Below are 16,073 nucleotides of genomic sequence, written 5' to 3'. Positions count from 1 at the left end.
ACTAACATATGGCCAAGAATTGGGGGGACAGTGAAAATCAGTATGCCCTCCTGTTCTATTTCTCAATGTACAGTTGGAGATTGCTACTGTTACTTTGGAAAATGGATGGATCTATCATGTTGAATTCAATAGCAACTTTGTTGATTGCCTTCTTTGACTTTTGAAAAACGGTGGATTGATTAAATAGGCTACCAACCAAATAAATGCTTTACTTTGTAATTGCTGACATCACTATACTTGTGTCATCAACATGTTTCATTGGCCAACTGTGTTGCCAAACAATTGAAGACATGCTTTAAAGTATTGAGCAAGGACTATATCATAATTGATTGGGGTTTGGATTTTGCTTTTTTTTTTTCTATGTGAAAGAAAACATAAGGGATATGTGTGTGTGTTGGGGGAGGGGTATCCTATCCAAACCAGATTGTAATCATCTTCAGATTTCTTACTAAAAAAGAGAGAACAAATTCTGATGATGATTTCCTTAAAAATGAAAAATATTTGTTTTGAATATGAGGTTCTTAGAGAAAGTTTTTGAAACAAATAAATATCTGAGTGTTTGTAATAGAAGTAGTTATGGTGATATACTGTAGCAACACATTCATGGTTTTTGTCACCCTGCCAGGAGCCATGAATGAAAAGGGAGAGAAGCAGATACTTTCCAAGACTTATATTTCAAGAAGCTGGCCATATGATACTGTCTGTGTCTTGGTTGAGTTGTGTATTGTTAAACATTTCCTCCTCTTGTATAATTTTCAGGAGTAAAGGTTCTAAAGTATTTTATTTTAAAGATTCAATAAAAATCATTTTAAAAAGCAAGATATGCATCTATTGTGCTAACTGTTCATGCATAATACATCCATATACATGCAATTTCTTTGAGATGGAATAGCAAGTGGTTGTGCCAGGGGAAAAAAAAGTAATTACTTAGCAGTTTGAAAGTGAAAATGAGTCTCTTATTAACAGCAATCTATCCAGAAACAAAGAACAAGGATCTCTGTTCTGATGACATGTGTTTCCATCTCACACACAATAAATACCTAGAATTTGGAGAATGCAGTAAGACAGCTTTAGGGTAGTTCCAACTTCTTATTCCTGTTAAAATTGGAGTGAAACAAAGAACTTTAAAAACATTTGGAGAGAGAAAAAGGATATTAGAAAGAATTTCTTGCAAATTGAAAGTTTAATTTATTGTATACTCTGAACATGTTTGTAGGAATTTGTATAACAACTTACAAATTGTAGTTGAAGTCCAGTCTGAGTTACACAAATGAAGTGCTAAATAGTAGTTTTATTGAAAAATAATTGGAGGCAACTTATTCTATATTAGGGAAATATGTATAAATTCTCATTATATGCATGTATGTGAATAAAGATACATATTAGGACACATAGGCTCTTCCTTTGAGAGAAAAATAAATGAAAATGTCTTAAGAGTAGGGAAGGAGGAAATATAAAGGAAGGAGTTTCATATAAAACAATTTAAAAATAAATACTCATTTAGATGCCAAATGCAATCATCTGTCAGTTCTCCACATTGAGATTAGTCAAGAGGCAGCAACAGTTTACTGAAAAGAACATTGTACTAAGTTTCAGAGGGTCTGGCTTTAGTAACATAATCAAGGGCAATAACTTAACTTCCTGGATTTCAGCTTTCTCATCTGTTAAATTGAGTAATAAACTTGTAGCTACCTACTTCATAAGATTAAGGAATGTATATGGAAGACTAATTTGCACATATATGTCACCTTGTAGCGATCAGAACATTTATAATCACAGAACCAAAGCTTAAATTTTAGTCTTCTACGATTACTAGTTACAATGCTTTTAGGGAAGGCATGTCCCTTCTCTGGGCTAGTTTTTTTTTTCATCTATAAAAAAAGAGAGTTGAACTCAGTGATTTTTTTGGTTCCACACAATACCATTCTTACAGTTGTAGTCTTTAGATTATTTTTGGCTACTTCTTGACCCATATTTTCAAGTGTGTATGTGGATACATATATATATATATATATATATATATATATATATATATATAGAGAGAGAGAGAGAGAGAGAGAGAGAGAGAGAGAGAGAGAGAGAGAGAGGTGTATTTTTTCAGTTGTTTACAGATTGTAGACATTGTTTCACTCTGTCATATGTTTCATTGTTTCACTGTTGATTCAGATAATCCAAAGTTGATCGTCATTTAATTTAAGATCATGTTAATGGCAAAGGGTCTGGACAAGACATCTCTGGGTGTTGCAGATTCATACTGCGGAGTCCTTTTTTGCAAACATGCCTATCCAAACCCAAAAATTCAGGTTCAGGATCAGAAGCCAGGTATCTCCCTGGATGAAGTTCAAGGAAGAGATTTGGAAAATAGCCAGAGCCTCCTCTATGAAAGGCTTTCAAAACTCACAAGGCCAACCATGGATCAATTTGCCACTTCATAAAGAGCCAAAATAGAGACGATAGAGCAGGCGTAATATTATCCAGGTTGCTTAAACTAGCCAGCAATCATGCTGCTATGTTCCATGTGAGTTGTAAGCAACAGAGAATCATCGGGAATTACAATTAAGCAACGTGGTCCCGAGAACATCTGTTGCTATTGCAAGGTCTTTGCGGGCAATTCTTACACAAAAAGGGAGCAGTTTATATAAATGGTGCAGCTGGGATGGGGGTGGGTTCTTTGACTGTGTGATTTAGCGTAATATAACTGAAGATACAATATTGCACCTAAAAGACCTATAATATTTTTAACATTCCTCTTCTTTTCTAGTTGAATGAAAAATAACAATCTTTTTCAGGACTTACCTAAAAGAATGCATTAATTGGTCATTGGGACCCTTGCTCAGTGAATAGACACATCCTTTAAATTGGATTTTGTTCCATCTTGTGATAAGTAAAGCTACATTTGCTGCTCTTGTACATTTTTTTTCTTTTCAATATCCATAGCAGATGGTAGATTCTGTGGCTGCCAGTTCTCTCATAAAGCAGTTGCAGAAAATAGAAGCCACAGACACATGAAGACCTTTGGTATTACACAGCTGTAGGTTTGCAGACTGCTAGAGAATCTGCTATTCATGAAGGCAGGGATTATACAAAAACTGGGCTTGTAGAGATTGGTCACCTGGGTTTTTTGTCTTTGTTTTTTTTTTTTTTTTTTAAGTCTGGACCACACTGGCCTGGCCTGTGCTAGAGGCTTTCTACCTAATCCTTTTGGGTAGAAATTAAGACTTGACGTGAGCAGATTTTAGTAATGGAATCTTTAACATCTGGACTGTTGATGAGCCACCATCTGAGATTAGCATTGGCAGAAAGTTACTGGTTGACAGTTATTTGGTGGCCTGTGTGGTCTTTGTTTAGGTGTGAATAGAATGCTGTCCCTATTCAATGTTTCTGCTGCTACTGGCAGTCTCAGTGGAGGGGACTGAGGGTTTGATTAAAATTGAAAATGAATTGTTCTCTCATGCCTTTGGGAAGCTCTTTGAGAGTAGAGGGAAATAGACAAACAGGAGAGACACTCCTCTTACTTTTGATGCTTCTAGATAAATTTCCTCCTACTCCCTCTTTGGTAAAATGATCTGTTTAATTCCTTCTGGTTTGAGAAATTTAGAAATATGAAATTTACTCAAAACTAGTAATTATACTTGAAAAAATCGTTAACTGGAAATATGAATCAAATCATGTTTATAGTAACCTCTACTCTATTCATCAAGTTGTCATAGTGTTGGTCTACACAAAAGAAATAGAAATCCTGATTCTTGTCCTCAGGGAACTTCCATTTTATTTGGAAGATATAAGATGTACCTAAAAATGCCTAGAACATAACATGAAACACTATATAATCAAGTGGTAATCCAGAAAAGCCCAATTTTATGCTTTTAGGATTATAAATATAGCATAAAACTAAATGGCAACTGAGGATTGTATCATATGCTTGTACTTGCTAATGATTAAATGATATTCTCCATTCTGATTTAGGAAAGTATTCTGGTGACTCTAGAAAATCATTAGTGCTAGAAATAAAATTTAGTCACAATCTTGTTCATATATGATTAAGCACTTGTAAATGAGTCATTACTCAGTTAAATCAGAAATAATAGATATACCAGAATAAACCAGATAAGAGTTGTAAAACTATATAACTTTTTAGATGTTTCTACGGATAATCTTTGAGGGAGGAAAAAATCAAATACTTCCATTTACATTTTAATTATTTGAAATACTCTTGCTAGTTTGAAATTTTAGCATCTCTAAAAGACTTAATATATTTGTCTAACTTACAAAGAATGTTAATCTCTAGCTAAAAGTATCAAAATATAATTTATGATACTTTGCTTAATCAACATCATTGAAAAGTGAATTAGACATAAATGATTTTTCTAGATAATTCATAATTCTAGATAATTAGCCTCTTAAGCATTGAAATTTTTACATTTTAGCTATTATAATGGAAATATTTCTAAAATACATACTCCCTATCTTAAATAAAAAGAATATACTAAGCATGTAATATTTAAAGATGGATGTCACCCAGAGGGTAGTGGTGCATGGTGGATGTAAAAGAGTTGCAACATATAACCAAAGAGGAATTTTCATCAGATAGGAGTAAAAGATTTTTATCAAGGAATTGTGTGATAGGTCATCATAATGAATATCATTTTGTATATGGTGCTAGTTAGTCCAACAAGACTCATACCATGGCTGATTTCTCACTTAAATGATAAACTTTTAGATAAGTATGTTTCCCAGAGGCACATGTGAAACACTGCAGTCTGAATCTTAAGGTTGGCTTTGTAAACTCATATATCATGAAGATGCTCTTGACAGTCCCAAGAAGGAAGCCAATCCACAATAGGGATATCATGTGTATGAAGAATCCAGCAGCGTGAGAAGATCTGTTGGTTATTTGTGGCCCTGCAGCCTCATAGTTAGTATGGATAGGTATAGTATATTAGAATAGGGAAAGCCCTGAAATTGGAGCTATAGGGCCTTGAATTCAAATTCTGACTCTATGACTTTCATAGATATTAATCTATGAAACATTTGTCAACTTATCTAATTCCTTCTCTGGTCTCATTTTCCTCATAATGATGAGGGGGTTGAAACCAATGACTTATAAGGTTCTTTTATTTCTAGAGCTAGGATTTTGGACATTCTAATTCAAGGCTTACACCAACCAACTCCATTTCTGCTCTATTAAGCATCTCAGAAGTAGACATTTAATACATTTATCTGAAATCAGACTAATTATAACTTTACTCATAAAGAACATATTCATATACCTAGAAGTGAAAGAAAAAAGACCTTTTTTGGTGGAAGAATATAACTGTAAAAGTTCATACAGAATGTTTACAAGAGAAGTCATCCATCAGGATTATTGCCTTAGAATCATAAATAAAATAAACTATAAGGTTAGAAATATGCAGGACATAGTACCAAGAAGAAAAAACAGCATCTGTCAATGGAGAATTGAGAATAGGGACTGTTCCATTTTTGTCTTTGTATCTCCTATGTTGGTCAGAGTTCCTAGCATACAGCAACATGCAAATAAAAGCATTTAATAAGTGTTTATTAATTGATGGATTGAGGTACCTCTTCCTGATGTGTGAGTTGATGAGAGAGGCAATAGGGCATAGTAGATAAAGTGCTGAAATGGAAATTGGGAAGACTGGGTTCCAGATCCTGTTTTTCATAGCTTTATGTTAATGAACAAATCACATAATTTTTCAGCCTCAGTTTCCTTATTTTTGGAATGGGGTTAATAATGCCTGTGATAATCTACTTCACAAGGTTGTTGTGAGTCTCAAAAGAGGCAAAGCATATAAAGTACTTTATAAATTTTAAAGTGTTTTATAAACACCAATTATGATGTGGCTAGTCAGGACATAGGGATCAATCCCAAAACCTGAAAAGAAACTACTTTGGAGAATTTGTTTATCTGTAATCCTGATTGGTGTTTATTTAGTAATCTAACCATGCTTTACTCCCTAATCATCTTCTCATCAGTTTATTGTTTCATGTTGTTTCACACATATTCTTACCCCTTTTGGTATTCTGAAACTAGCCAACTCTATTATCAATCTACTCCTTTTACAGCCCTACCTATCATTGTTATAGCTTTGCAACTAAATACCATTCCCTGGTTACTACTCCTTTATATGAGTTGTCTTTCCTTATTAAAATGTAAACTCCATGAAGACAGCCTTTGTTTTTGTATTTGTATACTTAGCATAGAGCTTGGCATACGGTAAAATATTAAGAAATATGTTTTCATTTATTTATTCATCAGTTATCCTTTGTATAAGCTTCAGTGGGTCAGTTAGCACATCTGATCCTGGAGGAGACTGCTGAATTCATAGCTTATTAAAACTCAACCTGACCTACATGACTACATGGGAGAAGAAGGGGGTTGACCAATGCCCATGACAGTTACTACATTAATTGAAGCTACTATTGTACAGCAGAAGAGTTGTCTTAAAGATTGATTTTTTTAGCATGAATATGTTATATGGAAATATTATTGAATAGATAGTTTGAATAAAATGTTTCTGTTTTTGGAAAGTTTTAGAAAATAGAAGAATACAATGGTGGAAATACTATTTTAGGAAAATTATTCAAGCAGTTGAGAATAACCATCACTTTTTAATTTTTTCCCCTGGCAAATTTTTTTTGGAATCTTGTCTGAACATTTTGTTCAGAAGTTGCTCGTGTAATTTGTCTATGCTTACTTAATCCCTGCCTCAAAACTTGTTGCAGTCATCTCAAAGTCTTTATTTTTAATATCCAGCAGTTTATTATTTTGATATGCTTTATTTTTAATACCAGCATTTTTCACATATAATAGGTTTTTAATACATTTCACAGATTTGAATCAAATTAATATTCCATTCCTATTTTTTTTTCCTTTTCAGTGTGACAAAATTAAACAGGAACGGGATGAAGCTGTTAAGAAACTGGAGGAGTTTCAGAAAAGTAGGTAGACATTTCAATTTCATTCATATAGTAAAACATAGCAAGTGCCTTAGCATGCTCCCTCTTGCCATGTGTCACTAGCAGAGAAATACCAGTCTATTATACTGAGAGACAAGTAATTCATCTTATTTTCTATTCTAAAGAACATGAATTCTAAAGAACATGAATATGTTCTTTATGAGTAAAGTTATAATTAGTTATAATTAGTCTGATTTCAGATAAATGTATTAATTGTCTTTATTCTCTATATCTATATCATGCACGTCTGTATCAGTTATATAATCTTTATCTGCATATCTTTATTATTATCAATATGTGTGTATATTGGACTCTGTCTCCTTGTCTATATTTATATAGATCTTCTTTTTCTGTTTCTCTATATCTAAATAATCTATATTTGTATCTGTATTTAAATCTATATCTCTATCATCCATATTCATATTTTATCTGTCTCTGTCATGTATCTTTATCCATATCTATATCTACCATATATATATATATATCTATATCTGTATATAATACATATTATATTTAGATCCACATTAATATCTATAACTGTCATTTTTACTTCTATTATTTATTTACAATAAATATATATTTATATTTATTTATTTGTAATAAGAGATAATTTGATGTTCTTGACCTCTGAAATTCAGTGTTGGGGATATGATTTTCTTTTAAGATGGTATACTTCTGCTACTATGCTTTCCTTGGACATAGAACATGAATGAGCCATCTCTGGTCAGGTTTTAGATGTGGGAAGGGAAAATTAGTGAGGAGTGGGAAACGAGCTGTCCAACTGCTAATGCTCTTTCCTTTAGAAGCAAGGCCTACTCTGCAGTCAACTGCAAATGATGCAATATAATCAGGCTCTTATGTTGTATCTTGAAGTGTTTCTCCTGGTAACTGTTGCAATAAAACATTTTATGTTTTTTATTGTTAAAATCAGTAAAATTCATCAATTTAGTTAAATTTCAATTATTTTATGGTGCCTGGCAGCAAGAAAGACAAACTGAGAAAAGTGTTGTTGATATCCCTTATTTTTTTGAGGGCAATATATTGTAATGGGTGTATCTCTCATTTATGAATGTATGAATTATGATTGCTTAGGGATTCCTAGTCCCCAAACGAGAGAGATTAATGGAACACTCTCACACTTGTATTGACATTGTGTCATATCTGAAAGAGTTATTATGGTAGCATTGACAATATCTCTTATAATGTGTTAGAATTATTGATGTACAGTTGACTTCATGCTATATGCAATGGATATAGTTCAGGTTTTTGTATTTGAATTTATTGCTACTTTGAGGGGAAAAGTGATAATAGGGGTCATGATCCCTACATTAACTGATGCTGTGACTTTACATATTTTTTTCACCCCAGTTGCTATTTTCCTCATTCCTCTTTCTTTGCTTCCTTCTCTAACCTGAATAAAGAATCAGCATAAAGATGGATGTTTTCACTTGAAATTATCATTTTCTTTGAGGAAACTGGCCTTAGTAAAGTTTTTGGTTTTGTGTTTAATATTTGATGCATACTAAATTTTTAAGTTTGAAAGGTTAATTCAGATCAAATGCTTGGTAAACTCTGTAGAGGAGTTGTTAAAATGGTTATTATAGGTTAAACTTGCCAGTAATTGAATATTGTTTGGCATAGCTTTTGAGAACCAGGGTCAATTGTGTAATACTTTAGAAAACTTTCCAATGTTATATTTACCTTGTCTATATTTTTCATAGGCTGCCATAAGCAATATTATATACATGTTTTGTTTCAGTACTTTTATCCTATTTAAGCATGTCTTATCCTAATGATCACTGCAGGCCAAAAGAACACTCAGATAGATCTATGATAGATGACTAATATCATCATATTCATGAAATTCCTTATAATTAATTTTTTAAAGATATGTTGTGGACTGAAACCCGATTCCCTTTGGGCCTGCTCTATTTAGAACTAAGATTAAACTTATTTTTGTGGATACATATTAGTTTTTATACCTACTTTATATCATGTTTAGTGATGTTGGATAAGAATGATAGCATGTGCTATTCAAATATGCATAGGTTTTGCCTATATTCCATTAATTGAGAGAAGTTTTTCTCAAGAAAATATCTCTGATCCATGGTTTTACTTTCCAATGGGAATATACTCTTGACTTATTTTCACAATAAAAGCAACAACAATCTGAGAAAAATTAACTTAAAGTTTCAGGAGAATAAGAGAATTATATGTTTAACAGATAAACATGGTTGTGATTGGATCTTTGTTGACAAATAATATTAATAGATATGCTTATAACTTATTATAACTGGTTAAAATTTATAACTGGTTAAACATAACTGCTTAAAACTAGTTTGAAAAAAATATTAGTTAATCTCTAGGATAGACCTCTTAGCCTAACATCTATGACATTTAAAAAAATATATTTTGATAATTATATTTTAGTATAATTGGTATCCTTGTAATTCTGTCTTATACATTCAAAAACATTATTTTGAGAAGAGATCTAGAGGCTTCATCACATTTCTAAACAGATTCATGATACAAAAAAAAAAAAAAAAGATTAAGAACTCCCAATCTAGGGGATTGTTTCCATCTATCCCAAATATACAAAAATCTCATGAAAAGTTTAATCTTAGTTCTAATGCAGTTTGAACTAGGCTTTTTCATACCCATTGGACCAGAAAGTTAAGAGATCAGTTAGGTTTAGTTCTGCTAATTTAGCATATAATACAATAAGAAAGTTTGTTGATAAGAAAAGGTAAGGGTATTGCTGGAGAGGACCTGTTTTCAAAAGGAAAACAAACAAACAAACAAATCAAACTTATGGTGCTTGATAAAACAGCAGACATAGAATCATGGATGGGATTAGGGAGTGGAAAAGAATGGGAATACCATGAGCTTGTGCTAACCAGCTAAGTTTATGAAATTAAATGACATAACAGTTTTTTACAAACTGTTTAAAAAAATAAATGTTGCTTTTTATATGTGTTTCTACTAGGCCTAAACTTCACTACCTTGAAATGATCTTCTAACTCTCCCATAAGTAAGAATGTTGTTGAATAAAAAGTCAAATTCCTGTGAAAAGTGTGGGGTGTTTATGTTTTTGTTATGATACTGGAAATACCAGATTGTGGCAGAAAATGTCAAGTAGTTAAAACTAAAAATTCAAAGTAATATTTGATGTTGTAAAATTGTATAGGTTTCTTTTCTCTTTCCTTCACATTTTTTGAAGACCATACCTTGTAAACACAGTGATAAAATGCCGGGAATATTAGGATTTTAAGGAAATAATAGAGCCTATTATTTAAACTACAATATAAAAGGCAATTATATTGATGAAGAGCTACACGGGCTTTGTGTCTGTGAATAAACTTGGCCTGTACTCAGCTTTTATTTGTTCTTCTGGCATAAACACATATTGTGTGTGATTCCAGTTTAATGGGGACCCGTTTGTATGCCAAGCAGCTGCATTTTAGGCCCTATTGCGTGATTTCATAGCTCTCTGAAAATTGGTTCTATTCAGAACAAGAGATAGAAGGGGAGGAGGGGGGTGGTGAGGAAAGGGAGGGGGGGGCTTCAACACACAATCATTTCTTTTCAATTGGAGCCAGAAAGGTTGATGACAACATGACCATTGTGTTATAATGATAAGACCACTAAGGCATCTGTACCTCTCATCAAGGCTTTCACACAACAGCAGATACAATTTAATTCACTGCTCTGTCAGCAGTGCTGATACCATTATGCCGTCTGTCTCCACAGTTATAATCACTGTCCTCTGAGAAATGCAGTTGAAATGATCTTGAGCAGTCAAAGAAACTCGCAATTACGGCTGCCACTTCCAATGTGTCAGATTGTGTCTTATGCACTTGGTACAATTTTCACTTCCAATCCTGTTTATTTACAATGTCTACCAGTAATTACACTTAACGTGTCATTTAGTGAGGGTGCCCCTGCCAAGGGGATTGTTGGGTGCTGCTGTACCATCGAGTGGGAGTTTCTCGAAGTCAATGCCATCAGCAGCTTTTAGTCCCTGATGGGATGCAGTAGTAATGTTGATAATGCAAGTATCGTGCTCATCAAGTCATAATTAGATGCCACTCAAATGTGCCACTTGTAATAACAGTGTTGATTCATGTTTTTCTCGGTGACTGCAACTACTAATTAGTTAAGTGGTTTTTGGTTGGCCTGCATTTGCTGCAGATTATTATTACCCCTGAAAAAATGTCAAGGTTAGAGATGTTTCTGGCCACTTAGTGATGCTTTATGAATTTGAATATTAACATAATAAGAACTTTGGACAGACTTAGGAAGTAATACATTTTTGTATTTAATTTGGAGAGAAAATTTTTCCCTGAGTTTAATCATAATTGTAGGTTAATTAAGCTTAAATGAAGCAAAAGTAATCTCTAGTTGTGTGACACACGTCCAGGGCCTTTTGCCTAACTTTAGTAGGCTTCACACATTTGGGTGTTCCATGATTGGGTATGTGAGTGACAAGAGTCAATAAATCCATATATCCCCAGTTCAATTCATGACAATGCACTTTCTTTGATCCCCAAATATGGGAAAAGATGTAATTTTTCTTCTCTGTACTCAAAAACATAATGCAAATTGAAATAACTGGGAGCATTCAAATGCCAAATTCAATAAACTGACTTAGGAAAGTCTAAAAAGGAGTGTTTTTTTAAGTAATGAGAAAGCAAGAGTTTTTGTTCTCTGTCTGATTTCATTGACATTGCAGAACATGCTACTTTGTCCTTGTACTTTTCTCCGTAGAGTTTATTACATTGCAGTAACTTCTTGGTCATGAATTCTACAAATTAAGAATATGTACAATAGATTTTTTTCTTGCCTTACTTAATGCTACCACATAGTCACTCCAAGATGATATGATCAATGGGTACTTAGGATAACTTATTTATTTTCCTAGCACAAATCTTCTCTAAATTTTGATTAACTGATTTTCCCTCTGAATCCATCTATGATATCCTGTCAGGAACTTTGTATCATGTTTGACACTGTAGTTAAGAGAAGAAAAAGAGAAGAGAAAAGGGAGAGAAAGAAAAATAGATAGGGAGAAGAGAGATTGAGAGTTCCTTTAATAAAATATTAATTAATTTTCTTAGTGCTTTCTAAAGGGCAGTATATTTATACATATATGGATGTGATGAGTATATTACATAAAAAGTTATAAAGTTAGTCAATTTTTTGTTTTTCTGTTCAAATTAAAATATTTGCCAGTTTGGGAGAAAATTTAAAATTTTCTGGTAGTAGTTAAAGAGTTGGCTAGTAATAGAATCATGACATCCATAATCATATGACATGAATCCCTGGAAACAGCTGACTAATTTTTTAATGTCATAAACCTTTTTTCTTCATTTTAGTTTCTCACATGGTTATAGAGGAAGTAAATTTTATGCAAAACCATCTGGAAATAGAGAAGACTTGTCGAGAAAGTGCTGAAGCTCTTGCAACAAAGGTGAGAATATTTAGAGGTAATTTACCTGACTTTTTTATTTCTTAAAGAATTGCTTCTTTCCTTTATAACTTCATCTCTCTCTGTTTCTCTTTCTGTTTTTCACTCTCTCTTTCTCTCTCTCTCTCTGTCTCTGTCTCTTTGTGTCTATCTCTCTCTGTGTCTCTCTCTGTCTTTGTGTGTCTCTGTCTCTGACTCTCCTCTTCTCCTCCTGTCTCTCTCTCTCTCTCTCTCTCTCCCCTCTCTTTCTCATCAAATTACAACTGTTCATGAGAGAAGCTTGATATAGTTTAAAAATAATGAAAATGATAATACAGATGTCTTCTATAAAGACACAAACAACTTTGGACTTTGATTGTAGGAAGAGCTGCCTTTGAGTATGTTTCAGCCTTTGTTTGTTGATGAAGACATAGAGTTCCATAACAGTCTGTTGAACATTACTTTCATATGTGTATGCATTTGGGTTAAATGATGAACAAGTTTAAAATCAACCTGGTGTGACATAAAAGAATAATGAGCATTTCATGTTTGAATTAAATGAAAAGTCAGTCAAAGCATTCCATTTCAGGTGATTGTTTATGAAAGCAAACGGAGGACATGCTAAAGGTGACCTCCAATGCTCTACTGATTGCTTCTAGCTGATGAATTTACCAAGTGTGTAATTTTCTATATTCCATCTCATCAAAAGTACATTATTATTAAAGAATGTTTTTATCTCTGTCTTATGTATTTTGGGTTGGGTAAAATGCATCTGAGCCACTTCATCAGAAAATGAATTACAGCAATTTTCAACCATATTTCATTAGCAATGCTGGCTGTGCTTCTTTCTTTTTTTTTCCTCTCTATCTCCCCTTCCTCCAAAAGTACATCTTTGGATGTGAAAGAAATCCTACCAGCTAGAAATCTCGTTAATTTAGATGCATTAGCAATGTATTTCCTGGAGGTATTTAATTAATTGTTTGTATAAGGACACTACATTAGAATTCAAAAAATATTTAATCAGAGCTTAACTAAGCAAATGAATTTGTGTACATAAACTTGTGCTCTTCTGATACTTTGTCAGCAAGTATTAGTTTTACTGGCCTATAGCATTAAAAAAAATCTAATGTCATTCCATCATGTTACTTTGCCTAACATGACTGGAACCTATTAGTGTAAGAATTCTCTCCCTGTTTCCTTTTTTTTGGAACATAGAACCAAAGGAGGAAAGATCCATTCATAGCACAATGCCTTCTTGAAAATTACTTATATCAAAAAGATGGAGAAGTTTTTCACTTTTTTTCCAGATTAACAAGTATGATAGTTTCAGACATACATTCCATAGAAAATACTGTCTTCAGCCAGTAGCAGAGTATAGAGAACTGTCATAAGGATGTATAATCTAAGAGTTAAAAGGAATCCCAAAGTTCATCAAGTCTAAACTTTACTTGTAGTGTGAATATTTATATCACATATTTAATAAATAGTCATTCATTTTAGAACTATAGGTTGCCAGCCGTGCCTTAGTCCAGCCTGGTTATATCACTAACAGGGTGTGAGACTTTAAACAAATTATTTCATCTCTCTGGCTCTCAGTTTCCCTGGCTGTGCATGAAGGGGTTGAACTAGCTAATATGCAAGTGTCCCTTTTAGCTCTAACATCTTGTAAAATTTAGCCTTTCATAGTAAAAATCACTAGTTTAGAATCATATGACCTGAAATTGGAAGGAAGCTCAGTGGTTACCTAGTAGAATCTCTCCTCTGAAGCATGAGTCTCCCTGCAATATCTTTGATGCGTGGCCATCTGACTTCTACTTTGATACTTATGGTTTATCGCCATTCTTTAAGTAGCCTCTTGTGAATCTCGGGGTACCTTTTGTTTGTAGGCATAACTTGGGTGTATGCTGAAAAAGGAGTAATTCGCTAAATGAAACTTTTAGTTTCCATACTTTAATATCATTCAACAATTATAGGCATATTAATTGGTTAAGAAAATACAGTAACTTATGTATTAAACTCTGTAGTTCTCATTGAGATTTTTGGAAAATTGGAAATATAAAGATGAATATTGATGACATGTCCTGATTGAGTTGCCAGTTAGATTTTATTAAATATATTTTCTAAATTTCTTAGCAAGACAATACCTTAAAATTGATTCTCAATCCTTCTAGATTATTAACAATTTAATGACAAATAGATGTTTTATCCCTCTTCTACAATTTGACATCTTAAAATGTTATAGGAAGCAGGATGTAGAACAAGTATGCAATTGGTACAGAGTAGTTTATCAGTAGTTTATTTCTTATTTTATACTTAAGTTTATCAAAAAGTTGTCCAGTACCAAAATTGTATACATGGTCATTGTGCTGTAACAGCAAGAACCCAGATCTTGAAGACCAGAAGAGTAGGTTCTTGACCTAAACCTATCATTTATCAGTGGTGGGACCTTGATCAAATCAGTTCAAGTGTCTGAGACTTGGTTTTCTTATCTGTAAAATGATTATAGAATATTTTTACTACCAGGTTCACTGTTGTAAAAAACAAATTATACAGTGTGTGGTAATAGTTCTTATGAAAGTGCTTTTTGACAGTATGGAATTGTGTGAACCATATGATAGAAGATTTTATTATAGTAGAGTATCATAAAGACATTTTTATAGTGGTATTTGTTAATATAGTTTCAAATGGATAATAGCCTGTAATTTATGTACATATTACTAAAAAGTTGTTATAACAATAGTAAAGTTAATTAGAATAATAATTTTCTAGCTTGTAAATTGAAATCATTGGATTAGGTGATCTCCAAGGCTTCCATATTTATAGTTCTAACATTCCTGTGATTCTGTAATTCACATTTCAGATAAAAGTCTCATTAGAGTGAACTTCAGGTCTCTAGTGTATAAATAGAATTTGTTTTTTTCTTCATACTATATAAATGAGACCTTGAAGGGGAAAAATATTAGAGTCACATTAGGAAAGTTCTGCTTGAGATATAAAATCTCACAATTAAAAAAGGATCTCAAAGTTCAGCTAATCAAATCCCATTCCTGTACAAGAATTTCCTCTATAATGTATTTTGGAGGTCCTCATCCAGGCTATGCTTAAAGATCTTCACTAAAATGATTTCCACTGCTACAAAGTTCTTCCTTCCATCAGCCTATAATCTTCATTAGTAATTTCTACCCATTTAGCTTTATTTTGCCCTCTGAGGCTAAGCTAAACAATCTGTTCCTTCTTCCATCTAGCAGTCCCTCATATAAATGTTTGACACTAGTTATTCCTTGGGGACAATCTGTGGGGTAACCAGAGGATTCTTCATCAGTCAGGGAAGTTCTTTTACTAACCCATTACACAGAGTCACCCCCTAGTTTTGCTAGAAGTTCATTTTCATGTGTCCTTCCCTCTCCAAATCTATATGGATCCCAGGTTGTTGAGGTCAGATTAGCAGGAAGAAGAATTGGGATTTTTTTTCTTGAAGAATCTTCTTCCCAAATGGAATTTGCAACAGATTGAAATTCATAAATAGTCCCCAGTCCCTCAAAAGCTTCAATTATATTGATGATTAGGTGAAAGGACTAGGATAGTATGCAATATAGGGTCATAGATGTGAAGTTGGACTGGACTAAAGAGACTTTAGCTCCTTCATTTT

General features: G+C 33.0%; 1 protein-coding gene across 2 annotated transcripts in view; it reads left to right on the top strand.

Moving 5' to 3' along the window:
• Positions 1–16,073, top strand: part of SHTN1 (shootin 1) — a 106,043-nt gene that overhangs the window by 24,390 nt on the left and 65,580 nt on the right. For both annotated transcript variants that reach the window (XM_031955926.1, XM_031955927.1), the window contains exons 3-4: positions 6,900–6,960; positions 12,354–12,448. In XM_031955926.1, coding sequence (XP_031811786.1) covers positions 6,900–6,960; positions 12,354–12,448 — 156 coding nt within the window. The remainder of the gene's footprint in view (positions 1–6,899; positions 6,961–12,353; positions 12,449–16,073) is intronic.

This window comes from Sarcophilus harrisii, chromosome 2, assembly GCF_902635505.1.
Source record: "Sarcophilus harrisii chromosome 2, mSarHar1.11, whole genome shotgun sequence".
NCBI lineage: Eukaryota > Metazoa > Chordata > Mammalia > Dasyuromorphia > Dasyuridae > Sarcophilus > Sarcophilus harrisii.
The sequence above is the reverse complement of the archived record's forward strand: the minus strand, read 5'-3'. Positions and strand labels throughout refer to the sequence as shown.